Source organism: Magallana gigas, chromosome 3, assembly GCF_963853765.1.
Source record: "Magallana gigas chromosome 3, xbMagGiga1.1, whole genome shotgun sequence".
Taxonomy (NCBI): Eukaryota; Metazoa; Mollusca; class Bivalvia; order Ostreida; family Ostreidae; genus Magallana; species Magallana gigas.
In genome coordinates, this window is record NC_088855.1 from 20,682,791 (window position 1) to 20,708,570 (window position 25,780).

General features: G+C 34.5%; 4 protein-coding genes across 10 annotated transcripts; 3 read left to right on the plus strand and 1 right to left on the minus strand.

Moving 5' to 3' along the window:
* The first annotated feature begins 4,575 nt into the window (after nt 1-4,575).
* On the plus strand, nt 4,576-13,014 carry LOC105345752 (uncharacterized). Of its 7 annotated transcripts, none has more exons than XM_066078850.1 (7): nt 4,576-4,988; nt 5,576-5,751; nt 6,044-6,130; nt 6,677-6,739; nt 11,340-11,387; nt 11,571-11,666; nt 12,085-13,014. In XM_066078850.1, the coding sequence occupies exons 2-7, from the start codon at nt 5,739-5,741 to the stop codon at nt 12,324-12,326; spliced, it is 549 nt and encodes a 182-aa protein (XP_065934922.1). In that variant the 5' UTR covers nt 4,576-4,988; nt 5,576-5,738; the 3' UTR covers nt 12,327-13,014. The 7 variants fall into 7 exon arrangements, 5 of the variants coding, with proteins under 5 accessions (XP_065934922.1, XP_065934923.1, XP_065934924.1 ...); XM_066078851.1 differs by having other exon boundaries at nt 5,609-5,751; XM_066078852.1 differs by having other exon boundaries at nt 4,576-5,800.
* Nucleotides 13,015-13,450: 436 nt separating this feature from the next.
* LOC117690941 (uncharacterized) lies at nt 13,451-15,420 on the plus strand. The gene is made up of 5 exons (XM_066077757.1): nt 13,451-13,506; nt 13,704-13,938; nt 14,309-14,707; nt 14,978-15,164; nt 15,232-15,420. The coding sequence occupies exons 1-5, from the start codon at nt 13,451-13,453 to the stop codon at nt 15,396-15,398; spliced, it is 1,044 nt and encodes a 347-aa protein (XP_065933829.1). The 3' UTR covers nt 15,399-15,420.
* A 60-nt stretch (nt 15,421-15,480) lies between these two features.
* LOC105328116 (uncharacterized) lies at nt 15,481-19,145 on the plus strand. The gene is made up of 7 exons (XM_066078854.1): nt 15,481-15,577; nt 15,668-15,772; nt 16,022-16,212; nt 16,341-16,827; nt 17,176-17,264; nt 17,482-17,603; nt 17,720-19,145. The coding sequence occupies exons 1-3, from the start codon at nt 15,553-15,555 to the stop codon at nt 16,207-16,209; spliced, it is 318 nt and encodes a 105-aa protein (XP_065934926.1). The 5' UTR covers nt 15,481-15,552; the 3' UTR covers nt 16,210-16,212; nt 16,341-16,827; nt 17,176-17,264; nt 17,482-17,603; nt 17,720-19,145.
* A 419-nt stretch (nt 19,146-19,564) lies between these two features.
* Nucleotides 19,565-25,478, minus strand: LOC117685302 (putative nuclease HARBI1). The gene is made up of 5 exons (XM_066078853.1): nt 24,645-25,478; nt 23,240-23,577; nt 22,894-23,145; nt 21,914-22,685; nt 19,565-20,701 (listed from the first exon to the last, which is right to left on the minus strand). The coding sequence occupies exons 2-4, from the start codon at nt 23,323-23,325 to the stop codon at nt 22,442-22,444; spliced, it is 582 nt and encodes a 193-aa protein (XP_065934925.1). The 5' UTR covers nt 23,326-23,577; nt 24,645-25,478; the 3' UTR covers nt 19,565-20,701; nt 21,914-22,441.
* Between the last annotated feature and the right edge of the window lie 302 nt (nt 25,479-25,780).

Sequence of the window (25,780 nt, forward strand, 5' to 3'; positions counted from 1 at the left end):
TTCATGGTTGGATTGTGTAAAGTGATTTGTTGTAGGTTTTTGATTTATAGAAATTGAATTCACACTCTATATCGTTCCTACAACTGTCTCTCTCTCAATAGTGACAGGTTTCTCTCTGATGTTTAGGACTGATACAGTCACTGCTCCCTGGATAGGGTCACAAAGATCTGACCACATGGAGTCCCTTACTTAACAAGTGTTTAGTGGGTTCTACTAATCTCACCCCTTGGAAAGGTTTGTCAACCCAAGTTTGAAAAATGTATTCTGACTTAGGAGGGATAGAAATAGTCTCAGAAACTTGAATTCTGGCACAACTGTTGGTTTTATTTCTGAACAACTTAAACCTGCCAAATGATGTTTTCAGAATTTGCTTTTTGATATTAATTTCAGCATTTGCCTTTTCTAAGAAATCTATTCCCAGGAGGTTTACTTTGTCTAAATTTGCTATGAGAAATTCTTGACCAATTTTCTGTCCCAATATATCCATTTCAACATCTGCTTTCCCATAGACAGTTATCTCCCCTCCATCTGGAGAACATAAATCAACTTGTGTTTCTTGAACTTTAACCCCCAAAATTTCAGCTAATACTTTCGTATTGATTGAAAAGGGGCTCCCAGTGTCAATAAGCATGTTAATAGGGTTGTTAGTAATATTAACCTTAAAGTACAAACAAGCTTTAGAGGGATTGCCTACTGTCACTTTGACCCTATTTTCTACATAATGTTCTTCACTAACATAGTACATGACCGATTTTCTTCTTTATTTTCTACTTGAGGGGCTGAGCTTACGGTCATAGTAAGACCAGCCCTAGATAGTTTTCCGACTTATCATTTTGAGAAAGGGCGCTAACTTTTTCAGGGGTCTTTGAAGATTTTCTATTGCCCTCATTTCTTTGTTTGATGTAACACCTACTCTGTCTATGACCCACTCTTCCGCAATAATCACACACAATGTTTCTAACAAGGTAGGTTCTCTGTTCATTCTCTCTCTCTCTCTAATGACTTAAATTGAGTTGAAGTTTGAGGTTGAGGAGAAAATTTGCTCTTGTGTCTCTCACTCTCTAATTTCTCTGTCGACAGTTTCTCTAACTTTTCATCTAACAATCTGGACAATATGCTCTCTAAGTCTTCCTTCTCTTCAACTTTCTTACTCTTTTGTTTGACTGCTAAAACTTTATCACCACTTTCAGATACAGGACAAAATGTTGGCTCTCAGATCTTATCTAAAGGCCCTTCAATTGCTTCGTATTCAGATGCACAAGAGATTGCCTGCTGTAATGTTTGAGGATGTTTGAAAGTTAGATTATTCTTAAGCTCATAATTTCCCAGGCCATTTAGGTATTGGTCGATTACATGAATCTCTAAGGAAGAATTAGGTTCATTGGGAAATGCACGCTGTGCCAACCTCTTCAGAGAATACCCACACTGAGCCGCACTACACTGAGCCACTGTCTCTCCTATCTCTCTTTTTCTGTTCCTAAACTCACAACGAGCAACTATCTCTCCCTCTTGAGGATTAAATCTTTGATTGATCACTTGTGTGAGAGTAATGTAGTTTGTGCACTGATGGTAGGTTAGTTCACTTAGTATTTTCTGGGCAGACCCTCTCAAACACATGATAAGGCGTTGCGCTTTCTCACCGTCATTCCACCTATTCCAGTGTGCAACATGTTAAAAATATGCCATGTAATCTGTCCATTCAGTGGTATTGGGGTCAAATTTATCTGGTTCAACCACTTTGTGTGCAGTGGGGCATGTGTTTGTATAGGCACAGAATAACTTGGTTACCAGTTTGGTGGAAAATCTGTCTGTGTACTGTGTGAATAACCTGGTGCAATTTGAAATTCTTGTCTAGAGTCTTGAAATGTGACCTGCCTTGGATTTGTGTAACCAGACCTTCCTATGGGAGAGGGGGCATTTAAAAAGGTTGGATCATATGCAGATCCAGTAGTCCCTAACATTGGTTCATATCTAGGCTCTGGTCGGTTAGGAGTGACCAAGAACGATGGATCAGTTACTGATCCAGTGTTTCTAACATTCCTATCAAACACTTCATCCCTATCTCTAAGTCTGGATGGAGAAAATTCAAACCTTGGGTCATATGATGCTGTTACCTCCCTTGGCCTTGAAAATAAAGGTACCTTAGGGTCGCTGGGCTTGGGTGTACTAGAATAACACGACTCAAGAGATTTTGGTGTTGTCTCTGCCCTACAAGATTTCATAACATCTTTTAACCGCATCAGAGAAAGAAAAAAGCAACATATTTTCCTTTATATGGAAGTAACACACATTTTGCTTATATTTCATACAGGTTTGCGATTCTGTAGCCCACATCTAACTGAGATAATTCAGCAATTCCTAATAATGTGGAATCGAGAGGATATGTAAAGAAGCTTTTCTTCTGCGTAAATGTTTTCAAAACCAGGAAAACATCTTCATTCTTTACAATATTGTTTATCAAACAAATATTTCCATCTACACGACAGCAATTATCTTTTCCATTTACTTTCACTTTGTATTTTTGAGTTGACACACTCTTGAACTGGTCACCATTGATCAGACTATCCAACAAAGGTCCATCCATGTGTGCACCTTTTAGAACTGGATATGAAATTGCATCCTTTTTAATAAATACCTGTTCAGAAAGTCTCCTTATTATTTGTTGTAATGGAAATTCTGGTTTTCTTACCATTCTTTTGAGTTTTGATAGGTAGTTTTCATATGGGAAAGATAAAATGTTGTCTAAACTTCAAAACAACTGTGCCTGTTTTGCCAAGTGTACCAGGCAATGTATATTATATACTGCATTTTCATCGCCATGCATTTCACAGAAATGTTTCACAAAAGCTACAAGCAATTCATGAACATAACCATTGTATGTAGTTCCGAGAGATTTTTTCAAAAGTAAATGGATTCCAACTGAAAGCATAAAAAAAATTTGTACATATTAATGTGTAAAGTGTTTTTCAGCACCGAAATGCCAGTATAAAGCAAAAACTGTCGCAGTTCAGTAGCCTTCCAGCGATCAATATCTTTGACAGACCTCGGTTTTCTTGCAAAATCACTTTGAATATGATTTGATAGATTTACTAGATGCAAAGAATTTTGTTCAGTCATCTGGGTACCAATTCTGCATGTTAGTGGCCCTTTAATCCAAAGTTACAGCATTCTTTTCATTACACCTAAACAGACTAAATGCATGTAATCAATAGGGAAACCTGTGTAGGAAAACTGGTTTTATATATGATGAAATGGCTTACCTAAGTCATCATTACATCCTGATATTTGATGACTAGTTGTGTATATTCATTATTTTGATCTTATTAAAACATAGTTAACTTAAACACAACGCGAAGTACTTGCATATGTTGCCTGATCCTCCATTTGTAAACATTTTGCGTAACTTCCTGTTTAACTTTTGTATTTCGAGCCGTTTTGTGAGCTTCGCTCTGATTGGTCAATCGGTGTTAGGGAAATCCAATCGGTCAGTTCGATAAAAGTTATTGATTTTCCATTGTCTAGTGCGGGTATAAAAGGACAGTCTTGTCCATTTCTCATTGAGTTGTCCAGCAGAACACTCCACTCAGGTACTGCAACAGCACCTAACTCACTTTCTGCAGCCTTTTGGCCACTTTCACTTTAAATGTGAAATTTGTTTAAGTCATTCATTGACTTACTCGGAATTTATTTCCTAAAAGTTTATTTCTGGCAAAGTAATTTATTTTCTCCTCTGGAATAAATATTTTTGAACTATATTTTCTTATAAGAATTATTTAGAACATTTTTTTGAGTATTTTTCCACTTTTTGAGGATCAGGCACATTTATTAATATTTCTGGAAAATATTTATTTTCCAACTTTTTCCTTAGAGTTTTTTATATTTATATATATTTCTGGTGAATATTCAGATTTTCTGATTTTTGTTTATTAACAAAGTATTCATATTTTGAGAATGTTATTATTCAAATTCTTCATATTTTTTAGTTTATTATTCACAACGCATATTTATAGCCATAGTGGTTATCTCATATTGTCATTGTTTATCTTGGATCATCGTATCATTTTGTTATATAAATTATTAATTTGCAATCAGTCTTTTGTTGTCACTCTCTGCCAAAAGCACATCCAGTGATTCGAATTGAAGCCTGTAAGGCAGTCATTGCTTTAGCACATAGCTAGTGGACAATCTGTGACACGGCCATATGATCAGCAGATTGTTTACTGGTTTGCAGAAGCGTGCACTCCCTTCCTTACTACATTTTGGTGCCGTGACCAGGATGTGCTCTTAAAAATGGCAATAAGAACTCAGAAAAATGTTTAGGGATGAGTTATTTGATGACCATGGTCACAATAAATCCCCTGAAAAAGTTGGTCATAATGAATTATTTGAACTTTCAGAAACCATTAAAGACATTAAAGATGCTGCCTGGTGACTATTAAGATAAAGTTTTAGGAACTTGATAGGTACATATATTATACAAGTAAATGCATTTAGTATAAAAATACTAATATTTTAAAAGTATTATTATTAAGATTACCGGTATATTTTTTACTTTATGAGTTTCATAGCTAGCCCTTTTCACAAAAATTCTTAAGATTTTGCGTAAGTTTTAGACTTTAGAAATTCGTAAGTCAATTCTAAAGTGCTTTTCACATACGCACTCGTAAGTAAAAAAATATTCGTACGATAATTCTTGCAATTTTAGTCTACGTGCACACTTACGATTTCACTTACGACAAAAAGCTTTCTTGACAATTTACTTTCGTTTCATATGCACATGCGCGGTACGTATTTCCGTGTTTATATCATTTTGTCGTCTGACCACCTAAAAATGGATAAAATAGCAAAGAGAAAACCTAACTGGTCAAACGAAGAGATAGAGGTGTTGATACAAGGTGTCACCGATAACATCAGACTGATAAAAGGAAAATTTACACCATCGATCACCAATGAACAAAAAATCGTTGCTGGGTCGAGATAACGTCACAGTGAGTACACGATAGATTATATAGACTTAATAAAACTGGGTTGAATCAAGTTGTTTTGTGAAGAACAAAAATGTACAAAAAAAAGATTTCAACTTTATATATCCAGCGCTATCACCGAAGCGAATTTAAAAATTTCCTCCAATGCATGATGCTTTCGTATCATTTGGAGAGCAAAATTTGGTAGGCTAAATGTACAGCTTACGTACATGTCTACAACTGTAAAATTGATCACTATGTAACATAAGTAAGATTTAAATTTAACTTTAAGACATTGTGATTAAACAATAATGATAATTATTTTTGATTAGTGATTTTTTTTCATCCATGCTTTAAAAGCAAAAAAAAAATTATCATAATTTTAACTCCACATTAGTTGTGCAATATATGTACATATTCAAGTTAATAAGCAACACCTGCCTCTCTATAATAAGATGATTAAATTTTTTAAAATTTATATAAAATGAACTCCATCTTCAAATATATCATAGTAGATAGATAAGATGAGAGAGAGAGGGAGATAAATAGCCCCTTGTATCATAGTGAATCAAAACTTTATAAAAGAAATTGAATTATTTGAATGCTTTCAGGGTAAATGCAGTAAACTGTTATAATTTTGAGAGGGAGGTGTGCGACGTAAAGAAGAAATGGCAGGATTTGAGCTCCCAAATCAAAAAAACGTGAAGCTAAGAGGAGAAGAGGGCTCCATGCCACTGGAGGAAGCCCTAGTGTTCTTGTTGAGGAGTTAAAATCATGGGAACAGAAGGCATGTTATAAATTAGAAAACTATTTGCAGTGAATATATCAGTTCAGTTGTGAGTTAACATTTTTCTTTCCTTTGACATTGACTTCATTAAAATACAAACAACTTGCCATTTTGAAGTAAATTTATAAAACGTTATAATTTACATTATGATGAAGTAATTTCCCATAATAATTGTTTTATTTGTAATCTTTTTTTTTGTCTATTATGTACAAAATGTAACTAAGAAACCAAGAATTTTTTTTCATGGTATATTGAATTTAATGGACATGTTTACAATTTTACTTAAATCTAGATTGTTGGAACAATATCAAAGTCCTGGAAGGGGTGCCAGGAGGGGTTGACACCTCAGCTCCATCACAAAGTCTGATTATGGAGAAGGGTAATGCATGAATTAATTACAAAGTTTTGCCATATCCACAATTTTCGTTTGATGGAGGAAATGTAGAAAAAAAATTCTTTGTTGCTTATGTAGTGTCACAGGTGGTGAAAATTTCACATTTTAACCAAGACTCAAGCGCCTGTTTCATAAAAGCCTTTAAATTAAAAAAAGCTTATGAGTAAGACCAAAAACTTAAGTTGATTGTAAAACCATGCAAAATTACTGGTTTTGTTTAAAATTGCTAGTGTAAATAAATATTACTCAACATATTACCTTTTTAAAAGATTAAAATCATTTTCTAGTTAATATAGTTAATAAGAAAGTTCTAAGCAGAATGAAATTTTTGGTCTTTGTCGTTTTTTGTTTCTTTTGTTTTGTTTGTTGTTTTTTTTTGTTAAAAGGGCCTCAGGGACTCTGACATACCTGGAATGCCAGTGTGCTAACCAATGAGACCCGATATATTGACCTGACTTTCATGCACCTGTGAACCAGGTTTCATAGTAATAGTTATTTTCTTTACATAATATTTTAACAAACTTTTTGTAGAAACATCATATGTGTTTGAAGCATCCCCTGCCTCCACCACGCAAATGAAACCCTCTATTCCAGGTAAACTATGCACATTTTTAACAACTTGGCTAATTTCAACAAAACTTGCCACAATTCATCTTTTGGATGAATGGCTTTAAAAAATATTGATAATGAAGACATATTTGATAGTTGATATTCTCCTTCGGCATCCAGTCACGTGGTGTCATGTGAGATATGCTTGCTAGTTCCCAGATCAGTTTTGCTGCTATTCCCAGTGCGAGCGCACGTGCTTTGGTTATAATTGTTATCGTGAAATTTAATTTACGCGGAATTTTACGCTGTGAAATATGACTGATTCGTTATTGCAAAGACTTGCTAAAGAATTGGAAGTTGACGAACATTTGGATATATCTACTGAGGTGGCAAATGCCCCGAGTAATCTCGGAAGTCCTCAAAAAACAAGTACTCCGATAAAGGAACAGCAATCTGTTCCGGAGTCATTAAGCGATTCTATAAAGTTTCTGGTCGAATTACAACAAAGACAGTTTCAAGAATTTCAGTCTTTGGTGATTGAGGAAATCAAATCCACAAATGCGCGGATTGACACTTTTTGTGAGGAGCCCGCTACCAAGAAAAGAAAATCATCTAACGATGATATAGAGATAGATAATCTCTCTGTAGAAGGAAACTCTTCGCAAGAAAGAGAGGAAGCTAAGCCAGACGGTAATATTTCAATTTTGTCTAAACTTTCAGACAAATTCACTTCTTCCGAAAAGACGGGGCCGTGTATTAATTCAGAACTATCTAAAATTCTGAAATCTATTGTTCGCGATCGGCAAACAAAAAAGGATGATGAAAAAAGAAGAACTGATCTATTGGAGAAGAATCCTCGCCCCAAAAACTGTGATTACCTCTCTACTCCGAGGGTTAATCCCGAAATTTGGAGAAAGATTTCAACGACTACGAGATCAAAGGATATTGAATTTCAGAAAACACAATCCTCTCTTCTCCGGGCTTTTGGACCGGTTGCGTATGTTCTGGAAAAACTGGTTGAAAAGGATCCAAAAGGCGAAAATGAGGAAATTTCACCGCTAATCGAAAGTCTTATGGATACCGTGGTTGTCCTTTCTATGGCTAATGATGACATGAATGAATATCGAAGGAACAACATCAAGCCTGATTTGCACACGGATTGTAGATCCTTGTGTTCTAACCAGGTTCCGGTGACGGAAATGCTTTTTGGAGATAACATTGCCGATCAACTAAAATTGATTCAGGAAGCCAACAAAGTTGGACAGAAAGTTGACAAATATCAATCGTCAACAAAGCCTTTTTTAGGAGGCCTTCTTGGACAAATGGATCCAAGAAGGGAAAGACGGGGTGGGGGAAACAAACCCGAGACAACACCCAGTCATCCGTATGGAACAAGGGCAGCAGTGTGCGGACCCCTTACAAAGCAAAGAAGTTCTAGACTCGCAGGTCAGTGCACACATTGCTGGTCGTATATCAAAGTATATAAAATACTGGCAAGAATTGACATTAGATACTTATATTCTTGATATTGTTAGAGGATATAAAATTGAATTTAGTGAAATTCCATATCAGACAAAGGCTAGACCCACAGTTGCTTGTAAGAGTGATTCAGAAATAATTGAAGATCTCATTCTTTCCTTCGATAAGAAGGGCATAATTCGCAAAGCTAACCATTGTGATGATGAATTTATATCTACGGTTTTCACGGTACCAAAATCCGACGGATCCTTTAGACTTATTTTAAATCTTAAACATCTCAATGAATTTGTTGTGTACAAACATTTCAAAATGGAACATTTTCAGTCTGTTTTAAATATTATGACTCAGAATTGTTACATGGCTAAGATCGATTTGAAAGACGCATACTACACGGTTAATGTGCACCACGAGTTTAGAAGATTTATTTGGAAGGGCAATGTTATGGAATACACATGTCTGGCAATGGGACTAAGTTAGGCACCAAGAGTTTTTACAAAATTGTTAAAGCCAGTATTTGCTTCGTTAAGATCAAAAGGATTTATCTCTGTAGTTTACATTGATGATGTGTATTTACAGGGTGCAACGTTTAAAGAATGTGCAAACAATGTGTTCTACACTTGTGATCTTTTGAAAAAATTGGGATTTATCATACATGAAGAGAAGTCTATTTTTAAACCTACGCAGTCATTTGCATCTTTAGGATTTGAAATTAATTCTGTTGAAATGACAATAAGTCTGACTGATAAGAGGATAGCTACCTTGCGGCAAAAGATTAAGTTTATTCAACAAAATTCGTACACAATTCGCAATATTTCAGAACTCTTGGGATTATTAACTGCTTATTCAGTGGCAATTCCTTACGGAATGTTGTTTTCTAAAACGATTGAAATTGAGAAGATTGAAGCTTTGTCAAAGAGTTTTGGAAATTTTGATTCTCCTATGAAATTATCAGAGAGAGCTTATTATGATATGATGTGGTTTTATGACACTGTGTTGAACACTTGTGCTCCGATAAGACGTATTAATCCTCAAATTGAGTTATTCACGGATGCATCGTTATCCGGATGGGGCGCAGTATTACGTGATTCTAAAACTGGGGGTAATTGGACAGAATCAGAGGTTGCTTATGCCCCGAATATTAATTATTTAGAATTGTACTCAGTTTTTTTAGGACTGAAGAGTTTTTTATCAATTCTTTGTGAAAAACATATAAAGATTCATATTGACAATTCAACTGCTGTTGCTTGTATCAATCATTTCGGGTCAACAGGATCTTCAAAATATAATGATATTACAAGAAAAATTTGGGAGAGTCGGAAAATTAGAGACGACACAGAATGGATGTTGAATTCAAATATATTTGATGCATTGTGTAAAAGATTATTTTTTCCAAGTGTTGATTTATTTGCATCTCGTATAAACACTCAGTTAAAAAACTATGTTTCGTGGAATCCTGACCCAGGATCTTTAGCTTTTGATGCATTCACAATTAATTGGCAACAGTTTTCTACTATTTATGCATTTCCTCTTTTCAGCATTATAGACAGAGTGTGTCAGAAAATAAAGCAAGACAGGGCCGACGGAATTTTAATTGTTCCGTATTGGGAAACACAATTATGGTTTCCGGTGCTAATGAGGATGTGTGTAGCTCCGCCCATAAAGATTCCGAACAGCACAAAGACATTGAAGTTACCGAATCGGCTGTCTGCGATTCACTCGCTTCACAACAACTCCACATCCTCGCTTGTCATGTGTCCGGCAATTATACGAGGGACGCGGTTTATCAGAGGAATCAGTTTCAATCATTATGAAGTCCTGGCGAAGGTCTACTCATAAACAGTATGGCATTTATATAAACAAATGGTTTCAGTTCATAGATTGGAAAGTTGATCGATCTGATAAAGTTTCGGTGAACTTGGTAATTGAATATTTAACTTCACTTCATAAATCAGGACTTAGTTATAGTGCGTTAAATACAGCAAGGGGTGCTTTATCTTCCTTTGTCTGTTTAGATGATGACTCGAATTTAGGGGAACATTCGTTAGTCAAAAGATTTAAGAGAGGAGTGTTTAACATCAATCCCAGTTTCCCACGTTATTCCAGTACATGGGATGTTAGACAAGTGTTAGATTATTTAGTTAGTTTAGGTAAAAACCGACACATGTCATTATTAAGTTTATCAATGAAATTGGTCATGCTATTGGCCTTAGTTTCAGGACAAAGACTGCAGACGTTGAAAGCGTTAAACATTGAGTTTATGACTGTCAATAAGAATTCTTCTGTAATAATTTTTGATGTTAAGGAATTAATGAAACAGAGCAGACCAGGTTTTCATTTGAAACATCTTCAATTTAAGCATTATGTAGATAATCCTTGTATTTGTGTTGTTTCTTGTATTTTAGATTACTTAGATAAAACAAAGGTGTTTAGAAAGAATGTTTCGCAATTGTTAATTTCAACTCAAAAGCCGTATAAAGCGGTATCTACTGATACTTTAGCTAGGTGGCTTAAGTTGTGTTTACAGAACGCCAAGATAGATACTGTTATTTATAAGGCGCACAGCACTCGGGCGGCATCTTCGAGTGCGGCGAAATCATCAGGTGTTCCGATTACTACGATCATGGACAGTGTTGGTTGGACATCTGCTCAGACTTTTGCGAAATATTATGACAAAAACATTGAAAATGATGTTTGTTTTTCTTCAGGAATTTTGTCAAAAACGAAGAAATAGTCACATTGTACAAATAAATATTGTAATTGTTTTGGAAGTACGTTTTTACATTATCCTTTAAGCATGTATCAATCGACTTTAAAGTCTCACATGACACCACGTGACTGGATGCCGAAGGAGAATTGATAAATTAAAGGAGACTTACTTGTAAGGCGAACTTTGATTGAAATTCTTCGAGGCATTCAGGAACGTGGGGGCAGGTGCCCGACCCTGTCCCACCCTTATATAATTTTTATTATTAATTTGCAATTTATTCAAATTATTATTCAGTTATCGATTGATCACATGATTCTTTAAATACTGATCTGGGAACTAGCAAGCATATCTCACCTGCCCCCACGTTCCTGAATGCCTCGGAGAATTCGCCTTACAAGTAAGTCTCCTTTAATTTATCAATTAAACATGCAGTTCTCATATATATTATTCCTATTTCAGAAACTGCTTGTGGTGAGGATGTCCAGCAGGAAGAACAGTTTGAGACAGGTATTCTCTTTCTCTCAGCAGACAACAGAAAGTTATGTTAACTTTTACTGATGAAACACTCATGTTAAAGTTAACTTGTTAAACAATTACTCAATCGTTAATGTTAATTTAGTAAATTCTATTGATTCTTATTCTTAGTGAGGATCTTACTGTAAGAAATTACTTTTTTTTTCTCTTTTACAGTGGTCTTTGCCAATTCAATGCCGGGTGTGAACCCTGGACAAATATGCCCATCTTCAAGAAAGCAGAATAAACGGAAGAGACCATATTGTCACGATGGTATCATTACCTTATATTAAATAATTCAATTTTCTAACCAAAATCCAAATCAATAAAGATATGGGGAAAACTCTCTGACGGACATTTGTGAAAATTTAATGACTGTCAATAATTTTCTGAGGAACTGGATAAAAATGATGTTGAGTGTTTTTCTATATAGGATTATTCTCTAATAAATATACATGTATAATGTATTGACAAACCCTGAAATCATAAGCAATTTTTGTGTCAAGTATGAGTGTCTAATGATCTTTTGTATTTGGTGTATAATATCAAAGCTTGGCTCTATTTGCATGGTCAGAAAGACAGGCATACAGACTGGCAGTCAAGGTTATTCCTTTATACCCAAAATACTTTGTTTATGAGGGATTCTTTTAAAGAAGAAACCCATTAAAGGAATGCTATTTACTTATTTCAGGTGATGAATCATACAACCTTAGAAGAGAATTTCTTGATGGGGAAAGAGAAAAAAACAAAACTGCGGAGGACTACAGAAAGAAGAAGATTTCATTGCTGGAGAAAATTGTTCAACAGCAGAGCGAGCTTATAGAGATACAGAGGAGAACAACAACCGCTCTGGAAGTCATAGCTACGAAATGTCATGAGTCAACTCAGTCTCCCTCGCCATATTCATTTTCACCTGTTATAAAATTTAGTTAATACATGTAGTTTAATCCTTACAAATTTTAAGTGAGTGAGTTTAAAGAATTTGATGCAATAACATAGGGATACAGTGGACCCCGCTTAATATGATATTTATTTTGTCAGGCAAAATTATTATATTAACTGGACTAAAATAATAATCGAACCTAGCTAAATTCAATGTGAGTAAGTATGACATGTGACTATTTACGTTCTGTATTACTATTTTAATCAAGAAAGGGTAATTTCCAATGCAATTGATGATGTGTTCTATAAATTTATCTTTATTGCATCAAAAAAGTTAATTTTATTTATGAAATTAACTATAACAAGCTGAGAAAATTGCTCAGATCCACCAATATGCTTCCGGTGGGTTGACATGCTTTCATTTTGTTTTCTTCCTCTACAATGTACTTCTGGTTTTGACCAAATCTAGTTAGGCATTCATCAGACAATTTGTTTTATAAAAACTTCTTCCATGAAGGTATTCTTATTAGCTCACTTGTTCATAGATATTCTAATTACAGACATTTTTGTGATATTGTTAATATCTGGCAGCAAGAGCACTTATATACTTATTGTTTTAAAAATGTTATTGTTGAAATATTGTTTCAAAAAATGACATTGTTGAAAAACCAAAATTGTTTCAAAAAATGTTATTGTCGACAAACCAAAATTGTTTTTAAAAATGTTATTGTTGACAAACTGACCAATATTAAAAGTTTTCACTGTTCTTTACATTTGTCATTTTTTTCTATTCAGATCACAAATAGAAATTGATAAAAGATTTTTAAGTTCTTTTCAAATACATGTACTTTAAAATCACAATGTATATGTAGAGATGTACATTATTTATCTTGCCATCTGATAGTCTCATTTTGACAAATGATATTTAAAAGCGTTGCACAATTCTTTGTCTCAAGGCAAATCCATCATTATCATTTCCATTGTATAGATCATGGTTGTGGTCATCGTCGGAACCCACGGGTTTTCTATCCGTTACACTGCTTTCAACCCGTGGGGGCAATGCTCCAAAGACGCTCGTTTCGCATAAATATTCATTAGTTTAAAACAGCCAATCAAAATCAGTGTTATATCTGTGTGGAACTCTTCTGTAAAGAAGATATCTTTAGTAAAGAAGCATGGCTTCGGCCATGGTATGCAGGTTGTGTTATGGATTTATAACAGACAAGAAGTCGTACAGAAAAATAGAGTCGTTGAAATCTCTGGAAACACCGTTGAACTATTTATGTTTAACGAGTCCAGGTATATTATGTTGTTTTTGTTTAAACAAAATCAACAAATTAAACAAAATAGATCTCGACCTGCGCACACGAGTTGAGAAGTTAAACGTCGAAAAAAGCCAGCTAATCGGTGAGCTCAAGTCTTTGCCAGGTTTTTCGGTAAACGAGGCAGGTCTGTTGATACCCCACCATCTCAACACAAGCCAAAGCGCCCTCTAACGAAAACTCCGTTAAAACATGGAAAGTCGAGGAAGGAACTAGTTTATAGTACTAGTAGTACATGTTCCCCAGTGAAATCAGAGGTTTCCACAGCTCTCACGTGTACACTTTCACATCAAGAAAAGTCAACCCAAACCAGAGTGGCTGACAACGATTTTGAAGTCAAGGTAAATAATATTTTAGTTTTTTTTAAACGTATACATGCACATTACATGAACTATATTACTATAGTAAATTAATGAAATACATACATAAAAGAATATGAACATGATATTTAATAACAAAAAAATCAAATACTACTGGCGAAAGACCAAATCTTGCCATTGAAGTATGATATCTCACCAGTACAATGTCATGTCACAAATTTACACCTATTATTATTTAATATTATAGAGGTGGTGAAAACTGGTACTTGGTGAGATTAGGTCTTTGGCAGGTGGTGTAACTTAATGGTTTATATGCAGTATGCAATGGTCCTGATTCATGAAAGATGAAAATACTTTGCTTTGTGATAAAACAATTGTATTTTCATTTTAGGTTATCGTAAAGTATAAGGGTATAGAGCGAGTAAGAATAGTACACGACACAAAATGGAAGACACTGGTTAAACAGATCCTCAACAACAATCAGGCATCTATGAGAGCATTATCAAAATACCAAGATGTCAAAGACGATATGCTAAGTGTTATTAAAAATCAGATAAAAAGTGAAATGTGTGAATTGTCAAAGAAAAGGAACACAATACTGGCTACAGAAAATAAGAATCTTCTTCACTTTGATTCACATAAACTATCCAGTGTTTTAAAAGACAGAGCACCATATCTATTTGATATTCTCAACTGTATAGTGAAAAGGAAACACTTCATTACAACTGCAGCATCAGTCCTTCAGTACATTGTGGGTCTCTCATTAGACAGATGTGGATTGACAAAAGAGGTGAGAAATTAACCACTTGTTGTGTGTAGGTTTTTTTAATATATATTTTTTACATTTTGAGAAATATTTTACTCTATTCTTAGAGTATTGTCAAACTATAAGTGTGTCTATAGTAGAGACAATCTCACTGGATAATTGAGTTGAAACTTCCAGTGAAACATTAAGCTACAAATATATTAGGGTATATACTACATGTACTTGCAGGATAACCCAGAATAGATTCTCTAATAATATGTACATAAAAAAATATATGTCATTTTGACATTGCAGGGATTACAACGGATGCATGACATGGGTATATGTGTGTCCCCAAGAAGTGTCCTTAGGAAGAAGAGGGATCTTGTTGCAGAGCAAAAGGAAAAAATAAAATCCACTGTTACTGCATATGGCCAACAGTGTGAGAAATCAGCTATCAGTCCACCGCCCCTGGAAATGGAATCTTCCTCTTGCCTTGAAGGTGAGTTCTGTTTTTTCTGTACAAAGTAAATTTTTTAAAAATCTACTTTGAATTAACTGTTTTTCAGTTCTGAGTATTGGTACATCAAGTGCGGCATGTGTCCAAAGATGTGAAGAATTGGCTCTCAGTCCACAGCCCCTGGAAATGGAATCTTCCTGTTGCCATGATGTTGTGTGTGCGTTTTCCAAATTTAAATTTTTCTTTAAAAGTATGAGTTTTCCTCATTTAGGTTAATTCTTACTTTCAGCACAGCTATATCAATGATTAACTGATTTTTAAAAAAAATCTACTTTGAATTAACTGTTTTTTAGTAATGAGTATTGGTACATCAAACACGACATGCGTCCAAAGATGTGAAGAATTGGCTCTCAGTCCACAGCCCCTAGAAATGGAATCTTCCTCCTTCCTTGATGGTGTGTGTTTATCTGCTTGTTTTCCCTAATCAAACTGATTCTTATAAATAATTATTTTTTAAATGAGGATTAAAAATTGTATCATTTCAGCTCTGGGTACTGTTGCATCAGACAAGAAAGTGTGTGCTTCTGGTAAAGTTGAAAATCAGGAAAAATTTCACAGTTCAACACTGGACTCAAGGAATTCTATTGATGGTAAGTGATGTATACCGGTATATTGTATTAAGTATCAAAGGTATTTAGCAATAATTCTTCTCATATAATAAAAAAAAAACACACAGCAAAAACCCTGATAAACGCAACAATAGGATTGTGTCAATGAGAGACAATATTTAGATGTTATTGTACGTGGAAAATTCCAACTGAAACTCTGATTGATTTAATTTGTTTCAATACAATGTTCATGTGTATTCATTCATTGTATTAACTGTGTTATAATTACAGATGAGTCCGTGTTAAAGACTTCCATTAATTCTGAAAAGAATCTACCATCAATAGAAATGTTAGGAGACAACATTGATGTTACCATAACACCATCTAAAATGACATCAGATGCCCAAAGAAAAAGTCTTCATTGGTTTTTGGTCATGATGAAACTAAAAAACATAACTGTGAAAGATATGGATGTCTAAGAGGTGTGTTTATGTTTGAGTCAAGTACATGTACTTTCAACATTTTAAATATGCTTGATGCATATTCAATTTGCATGTATTTTAGATTATTTTACATTTGAATATTCTCTTTTCTTTTTTTTAATTTAAAGCTCAGGCACGAGAAAAATATCTCAACCCTGCCAAAAGCATGCTGGATCCCAGACAAATGTCAGCAGGAATCACTGAAGGAGAATATAAAACATCACATCTCCCACATTCTTCTAAAATATGTTGACTTTTTAAAACCTGTGAAAAGTGTCGTTCCTCCTTATATTGCACACAAGTTTATTGAACTAACTAAGACCAGTCTGGTTTTTTTTTTGAATTTTTTTTTAATTGTGAGCTGATTGAAGCTAGTGAAAATAGTGCTAGTGGCATGATTTCAATCATGCAGCGTATTCATTAACTTTTAGTTCCACATGCCAGACAAACGGACAAAAGAGTTATTGAAAGGGTTGTCTTTGGTGGGGATGTACTGACAAACGAAAGGGCTAAAATTACAGCACAGCAGAACATGCAACTGAACAAGTGTGATGTTGACAAACTTGCCTAATTCACCGTCCAGAGGGTCTTCACAGGGAAATGAATTTTCTTATCGTAAGTGGAAGAGATGTTCATTTTGTTCTGTTTCTTGATTTTGTCTTTTATTGTTTTTATTACTGGTATCTGCTTGAAAATCTCAGTCATATCATATTGAAAAAGTTTATAATCATTTTTATTATATCTGATATCAAATTACCACTTCACACAATTTTTTGTGTAAAGATTTTAAAATAGTTATGTTGTTAACAAAATGATTATTCCAGCATACGTAAACTTATTTAGAATTTTATATATATTCAAACAGATGCCTTTTACAGTTACTGATTTTGTGGGGTTTTTTGTTTTTATTTTTCAAGTTAAAGTATTATGCATGCATTGATTTGTTCTTTACATAATTTCCAGAGTTGATTCCTAGATTGTTTCTTATTTGAAGAATGATGTTCCCGATCCATTCCACTTGACGACATGGATATTATCGTGCTGTATTATCTGTAATTATTTGTATTTTATAAATCTGATTAATGCTTGTTAATGAATGCAAGGCTTAGTGTGTTAAAATCTTCTATCCTGAAGCACATAATGAAAAGACAATAAATTCTGTTAAATTATTTTCTGTGAAAAAAATAAAAATGATGATGTATTAAATGTACCACAGTATACATTTTAATAGTACGTTAAAAATATGTGTGACAAATTTCATTTCTACAGGGAATTTATCAACAGTTCTACACCGAGAAAAGTTCTTCAGACAAAGGCAGCCTGTACCATCTGAGGAACCTGATCAATAGACGGAATGTTACAGGACCTGAAGATGTGACGTCAAACTTTAGGTACATGTACATTGTGTCACTGAATAATTGAGTATCAATATTTAAAATGATACATGTACTGTATCAGTGATGCCTTTATGTAAAAGTACTTATGCCTTACAATTATAATTTAATAGGTCCCATCAACAATTTGTTGATGATGTTACAGATGCATACATAGTGGGGACTTTTCTAGACAACATGAACATGGAAGCCCTTTCATCTGTGCCAAAAGATTTGCCTCCATTTTCCTTGCTTAGTAATGAGCAAATTGCCAACTGGTTATTGAAACAAGTAGACGTAGTTATGGATTATTTACAACTGAACAATTTTTCAAGCTTGAACTTTCTCCATGATGAAATTTCTAAACTAGACAAAGATGAGTCAGTTCTGAATTCAATGATGTCAGAGACAGGCTATGCTTGTGCTGTCTGTGGAAAAACATACTCTAGAGCAGCTTGGTTCAAAAAGCATCTGCAAAAGAAACATGCTTTTGTCTTCTCAGATTCTGAAACATGCAAGTTGAAAGTTAATCCTCTGCACTCGTTCCTTCAGATGTCATTGCTTTTTAGAGATACCATTGATTCCTACAAAATGGGAGATGGCGACAAGATTGTTAGGAATGCGTACTTTGAATGGTTATATGCCTCATCCCTTCACCATACTAAGTATACTGTCTGGCTGTGGAGAATGATTGCTTATGTCGACGCTGTTTTATCTCCAGCCGAAAGTGCGGAATACAAATGAAATATGACCGTGAATTTGAAAGGTGGTATCCAAAATAACATTCCTAATGACAATTGTGTTGAATTACAAGTTGGTAATATCAAACGGCAACTGAATACTCAGGGATCTAACAAGTCTTTCCAATCAGCTCAGAATATCTGCATGACAACTCAAGTTGTGGAGGACATTATCGAAAATTTACGAAAAACTGTTAGAAGTGTAAAAACTAAACACACAAGACCAGATGTTGACAAGACAGCTGACATTGAAAAAATGGTTGAATATCTCAGAAAATATGGGTGTGTTAAAGATATTTAATGGGACAATTTTTCATCTTTTCAAGCTCCTATTAGTAAAATTGTACCAAAAGATTTGTTTGAATGGATAAACAGACATCAACAAATTGCATCAGTATTTATGTAAATTACTACATATATATTTTGGTCCCAGGACTTTTGTTGTGTTTGTTTGCTTCAAGGTATCGTTCAAATTTCCCCAATTGGATTATTTACTGACCTGGGTTAATGTTAAAGAATGAGTCCTTATTCTTTTATATTACATGCCTAGTATTTACATATGCAGCGATATCAAATTATTTCTTCACTTTCATACAAATTATTTGTATTTTATGCAAATTCACTGTACATACATGTAATTGTGTAAACTGTGCTTTGCACCGGCAGTATGTCAACTGGAAACTTGATTTTATTCATTCTCATCAATGGAACAATATTTTATTTCAATGTAATGCCATTTTACATAACTCATGCCATTGGTTCAACAGTATTTTGAAATATTTTTGCAGTTATAGAATTTATGTATCATAACACTTTATTGTAATAAATAAACAACATTTATATTTAAAAGTAATTGATTTATTAGGATGACTGAATTCATACTTTAAGATGCATAATTAATGCTTTGAAAATTAAACAATCAATTAAAACATTCCTTACCACTTCAACGGAGAGGAGGTGAAGTATATTGTAATATAAACCTGACGGTTACACATATTATGTTTTAACAAATCAAAATTTACAGAACTAGTATTACAATATAAGCATGTTTTACTGTACATATATTAAATTGTTAAGTCCTCAAAATCAAAACAATCAGACTCATCAGAAGACGTAGAAACATCTGACAAAACAAATTCAAAATAAGGGTGCTAAAAATCTGAACAATTATTGTTACAATTGCACAACTTATCACATATATCACAACAGAAATGTTTAACACACGGGGACGGTTTAGAATTATAAGCATTCAATAGACACTCTCTTCTACATTTATCGGTATTGGTAATATAATTCTCTATATCACTATCTAACTTCTGACACTGTCTTCCATTGAACAAAAGTAAAGCCATTGAAGTTTTACCATCCCGCCCTGCTCTTCCAAACTGCTGTACAAAAGCATCCATGTCCTTTGGGGGTCCATAATTTATAACATGATAAACGCCTTTAAAATTAACACACATGCCAGCAGCACTTGTAGCTACTAAAACTCTAATATTACCATTTGGATCATCTAAATCTAGTTTGATATCCTCTATAATTAATTCTGGGGTTTTAGAATGATACATTTGAACATGTCTTATTTCTTCCTTTAAATTAAGTCTTAATGTAGTAACTAACTGTCCACAAGCATTAATAGAAGTACAAAATATAATAAACCTTGGACACAATTCTTTCTTATCTTTAAGTAACTAAAAGCTGAACACCGCTCGTAAATAGGCACTGTCCGCCATATTTCTCTTTAATCACTGCTGTCCCTACAACCCTTATATAAGGGACAGACCTCTAAACAGTTCAAAGTACTTCGCTGTAGAGGTCTCACCTGTGTGGACGTACATTTTGCCTCGCCGTGTAACGCGGTCGCGATGAAATTATCAAATTTTAGTACGCACTTTTTGAAGCCAGGAGAATACTAACATCAAATAAATTGGTCAATGCATTATATACGAACAGAAAATGAACATAAGATAAGAAAAAAATGCATAAAATCTAAAGACCACGAAAGGAATACTACATGTCGACCACGAGGTTCAGGTGTTCAATCGGGTGTAACGAAATCGATGGGTTTATATACCAGGTATCTGTGTGACGGTGCCTATTTACGAGCGGTGTTCAGCTTTAATAAGAAAAAATAAATGTTTATCCTGTGGAGTAGTACTCTTAATCTTTTTAAGAAAAAGTTTGATGTTTTAGCGCTCTGGATTGTCTATAATTTCATGGCAATTCTTCATGCAGAATTTCTGTTGCAGTTTCTTTCGTGCGGAACTGTTGGCAGTAGCCGTTAAAAGAAGAATTGGACACTCAATTAAAGAACGTAGCTCGCCCAGCTTTCCATACCACTGGTTGAATGGCTCATCATAATCATCACTTTCTCCCCTAAAATTTAAAACATTTTTAATTGAAATCAAGGCCTTAGGGTGCAAGGTAACAATTGTCTACATAAAACAGCAGTAAAATATATGTTAATCATAAATAGTGTCCTTGTTAATAATTTCAGTCATTAATGACTGGCTTTAATATGATTGTTGTCAACCTTCTATCCATTTGGCAGTATCCACATATACATCATTACTGTATACATTTCAAAAGGCAAAAATCATCAATATATCTTGTTTTTATTCATCTATAGAATAATACCAAGATTGAATATACATAGCAGTAATCCGAGATTCCTCTGACTCTCCCCCGCACGTCACTATAATAGCGGGGGTTAGAGTCAGAGGAATCTCGGATTGGCATAGCAGGCGCACCATTAAAGTTGATTTAAGGAGGCCGACTTTAGTTTGCATTGCGCATGTTTTTGCGCATTCTAATATAATACAGTTGTTTTATACTTCTTATGAATTTTTTTCGATATCATTTATAAAATTGAACACAATAAACAAAATACAGATAAAAATATTTAGATTTTTAAAGAAAATTTTTATTTTTAAGACGATTTTTACGTGGTGCGGTAGGGGAGCATTGCCATTGCGCTTTAATGACGTAATGATAAAGTGAAGCTTTGTAGGAGTACGTTATAAGAAATAACATAAAAGAAAAAGTAAAAATTGTACGCTGTTGAAATTTTATATACAGAATGATGCTATCCTCGAGGATATTTTCCTCATTTTTGGAATGAATCCATTATACCAATCATCATTTGTGATGATCCAAATATATAGCAAAATTTGGTGCATTTTAATATTTTGAGATGGCCCCCACTAAAAACCAGACGGTAGAATTTTGTATTTTTTACAAATAAGGTACGAAATGATATTACTTATCATATATAACAATTTGAGAAAAAAAGCTATTGTAGTATTTTTTAAAACTGCTTTGATGTGCGGAAAATGACAGTTTCCTATACATTCCTATAGTAAATGTACCTCTATTTTGAGATGGTCCCTTAAAAGAACCAGACGGTCGATTTTCATGAACCTTCGCATACAAACTAGAGTTGGTTTAAATTACATATGGTTAAAAAATAAAGAGTTTTGCTATTGTAGTTTTTCCGCAAAAAAACCTAAATCGGCCTCCTTAAATTAATATTTATATTTAAATACTTTAAATTGCCAAGGTTAATTCAAAAATTGACTGTAAGCCTACCAGTGGAGAACTGTGTGTGCCTCGTCAACGACTAGTAGCCTCACACGCTCTCCTGCAGGACCAAGAAGCATCGCTCTCCATTCGGGATTCCCAACAACAGCCTCTGGTGATGAAAATAGAAAGTCGTACTCTCCTTTTTTTATAGAATCACTTTCTTTTCCGTCTTTGCCAATATAAGTAACCGAAAATCCAAGCTCGCTTAAATAATTTGTCTGCTCTTTCATTATGCTAATTAACGGACATACTACGAGGACGGTGCACAAACGGTGCACAAATGTGGTTTTCCTTCTTAAACATTGGATTAAATGCCTGATAACAGAGGGATTTTCCTGTGCCAGGAAAACGTCATTTCCTTTTATAAGATGCTCTATCGCGGCCTTCTGAAAGTCTTTCAGTTCTTCGAAGTTAAAAATGCTCTCTGCAGCAGCCATGTTTACAGTCGATGCTAATGCCGTATCTTACGAGTTTTCTGATTGGCTAGTCACTCCGAGCAGAGCTCACCCGGACCAATAAATTTCGTTTATTTTCTCATGAATAATTTTTAGATACGAGCGTCTTTGGAGCATTGCCCCCATGGGTTGAAAGCAGTGTAACGGATAGAAAACCCGTGGGTTCCGACGATGGGTTGTGGTACACTGGCACAGCATTGTTCCCTGCTTGCAGGGGCACCCTCTCACTAATGGCCTTGTTGTGAAGCTTAAAGCAGCATTCAATGATTTTGATGCACTTCTCTGTCCTGAATTGCAGGCTACCACTTGTTTTGTGAAGGCATCTGTATGAAAAAATAATGCTTTTGTAAATATGAAACTGGAGATGTAGTAAAGTGTATGGTTCTTCAGTTTCTCTCATGATGCTGCCCTAATCCATTTTTTTAAACAAATTATCTGACAAATGTGGTGTTACAGATATTATCCGTTACAGGTTAGATTTTATATTTGGAGCTTTGTGCACAAGATTTGTATAATAGTTATGAAAGATACCTAAATCTGCTCTTGAGAACGCCAAAAGCTCTCTCAACAGTATTCCTCGTCGAGCAATGGGAGGAGTTGTACCGCTGCTCCTGCTGGTTGGATGGCTGGGCAAATGGTGTCAGCAACCATTTCTTCAGTGGATAGCCAGAATCATCCAGGAACCATCCATTCACTCCTCTCATGATTTGTGGCAAGAAGGAATTAGCCAGAATGAAAGAGTCATGGGTGGATCCTGGCCATCTTACCACAATGTTGGTAAAACTAAATAAGATAAAACAGTATATCATATATATCAACTTCTTTCTTCATTGGGAACAATAAATCAGTAAGCTTGTGAAAAGTTGTAAACATGTACCTGAGATTAGCTACTGCCACAGCCTGTATGTTAATGGCATGGAATCCTTTCCGGCAAATGAAAGTAGGTTCCTCATCACCTGCCATGCCTTGGATGGGGACAAGTGTGCCATCAATGGCTCCAACGACATTTGGAAATCCCTTTATGTTGAAGAACTCGTCCTTCACTTTCTTTAGCTCTTGCTGGGATGTTGGGAATCTGATATTGTCGAGACAGAGACAAAGTACAGAGCACACAATATGAATGATCCTTGAGGCAGGGGATAAGGAAATACCATGCGTGTCTGCGACCTCAGAAAGATAATCTCCCTTTGCTAGAAATCGCAAAGTAACAAAGACCTGCAAGAAATTATTTCTTTCAGTACAACTTGTTTTTACTTGACTTTAATTATATTGATTATTCTCAATCTTAACTGTGTTGGAACTTATTGAACACTTGATTTACAAAATTACAACATCACTTTATTTTATAATCAGGTATTAATGGTTGTTATTTAATCATGATCAACTTGAATGAATTATTAACTTTTTAGCTTTTCTGATTGAAATTTGTTTGTTGTCATTGTCATTATAAAATGTTCACAATTTTATAATTATCTGCTTATGCAGAGCTTCCAGGCCACTTTAAAAAAAAATTGGCACAAAATTGATCCTTGGGTAAAGGGGATTCAAGTTTGTTTTAATGAAGGACCATGCCTCCTCCAGGGGGAGATAATTACGCAATAGTGACAAATTAATGGCATCATTTAAAATTCCTCTGAAGAAGAACCTAAATGGGCTTAGAAAGATAAAACTTATGCAAATCTTCAAAAATCTTCTCACAACAATGCAATGTATGACCTGAGATGCATATGAAAGCATTCTCAGATAATATAGATTCAAGTTTGTAGAAATTGTGACCCCCCTAGGGTAACCATTTAAGCTTTTCAATGCATGTACAAAATTGATTTTTGCTTTTTCACAGCCGTAATGCTCAGGTGAGTGATGTGGCCCCTAGGCCTCCTCTCTTCAATGTCACAGAGATGAAATTTGACGATCCAATCGTAAAGACCATTCATGCTGAATTAATTTATAAAATGGTACCTATCCTTTGTTGATAGTAATTTTTACCTCTTCTGTGACATCTGTATTATTTTTAATTAATGACCCAATTAACAATTACAAACTATGTAAACAGATATACACCTGTGAAATATTCTTAATATATTGATAAGATTATATTATAAGGTTCGAAGTGTCTATAAAAGCGAAATGTCTGCTGATAGGGCGAATCGTCTCGGTGCGAATCGCCAATAGCGGCGAAACGCACCATTACAAAAATACATTGTAGCAGTACGAAATGATTGACTACCGTTAGCTCTCCTCTTTCAAGAGTTAAGAAATTTATAAATAATTGAAGAACTTACTTGTACAAGTGCAGGGATGGCATGGGATCTAGAGGTGGGATGTTGTACTCTTATCTTTGATAAAGTCAGTTAATCCAGTTATTGTTGGAAAACGATACCTCGCTATCAACTCGATGTCCGTAAAATTGTCAATAGGGTTTCCTCTGTCCCGGAAAACTCTCTCTCTCTCTCTTCGCAAAGCTCTCTCGTTCTCAAACAACAACAAAAACGCAGCCATGTTTGTTTATTTATTTCTATCTTACGACAAATATTTTACACTTACGAAAAATATTTTAGACTTAAGAGAGGGTAGAGGCTGTCGTAAAGTTACGATGGATTTCACACTTAAGAATCTCGTAAGAATCTTTGTGAAACCCGACAAAATCGTACGTTTTCTCTTACGATAGAAATTAATCGTAAGAATTTTTGTGAAAAGGGCTACAGTAGCACAAAAATTTACAGTTTTCAGGTCTTCTTGCAAGTTTGTTATGGTGGAATTCACAGAAGAAAAGGAGATAGAGGTAGTTCCTTACATATGGCTCAGAGAGGGTGAAAATGTCGCTGGCCACCATTTAGATCATCACAGAAAAAACAAGTTGCTGTGAAGCAATGTATTTTTCCAAGCAGTGACTTCAAAGAGCTGCCTGTGAAAGTCTTGTACAGAACAGGTTGGTTTCTGACTTATTTAAAGTTTTTTTTCTGTATGAACAATGTGTAGCATATAGGAATATCTTTAAGATATGATTGTGAAAATTATGCTTAAAGATAATATGAGTTTTAAGAGTGTTAAACAGACTACTTGAGTGCATGTAATTTTATTTAATACAATTCATTTTTATTTGTTATAGATGATTATATAAAAGCCAGAAAAAAGCTAAGTGATGCAGAATTTACATCAGACATCCAAACAGAAGCAGAGGAAATCGAGGATGGAAAAAGGAAGAAAAGGTTTAAAATCATATTGATCTGTACTAACTAAGAAGCAGAAGATATTTTATTCAAGTTTTCATTTTAAAGTGAACAAAGTTGATTTTATTTTGTTTTGCAGGCCAAATAGAAGATATATGGAGTCCTCAGATGAAAGTGAAGAAGAACCACCACCAAAAAGGAAGTCTCCAAGGAAAAATCAGGCAAAACGGCCAGAACCTTCTGTGCTA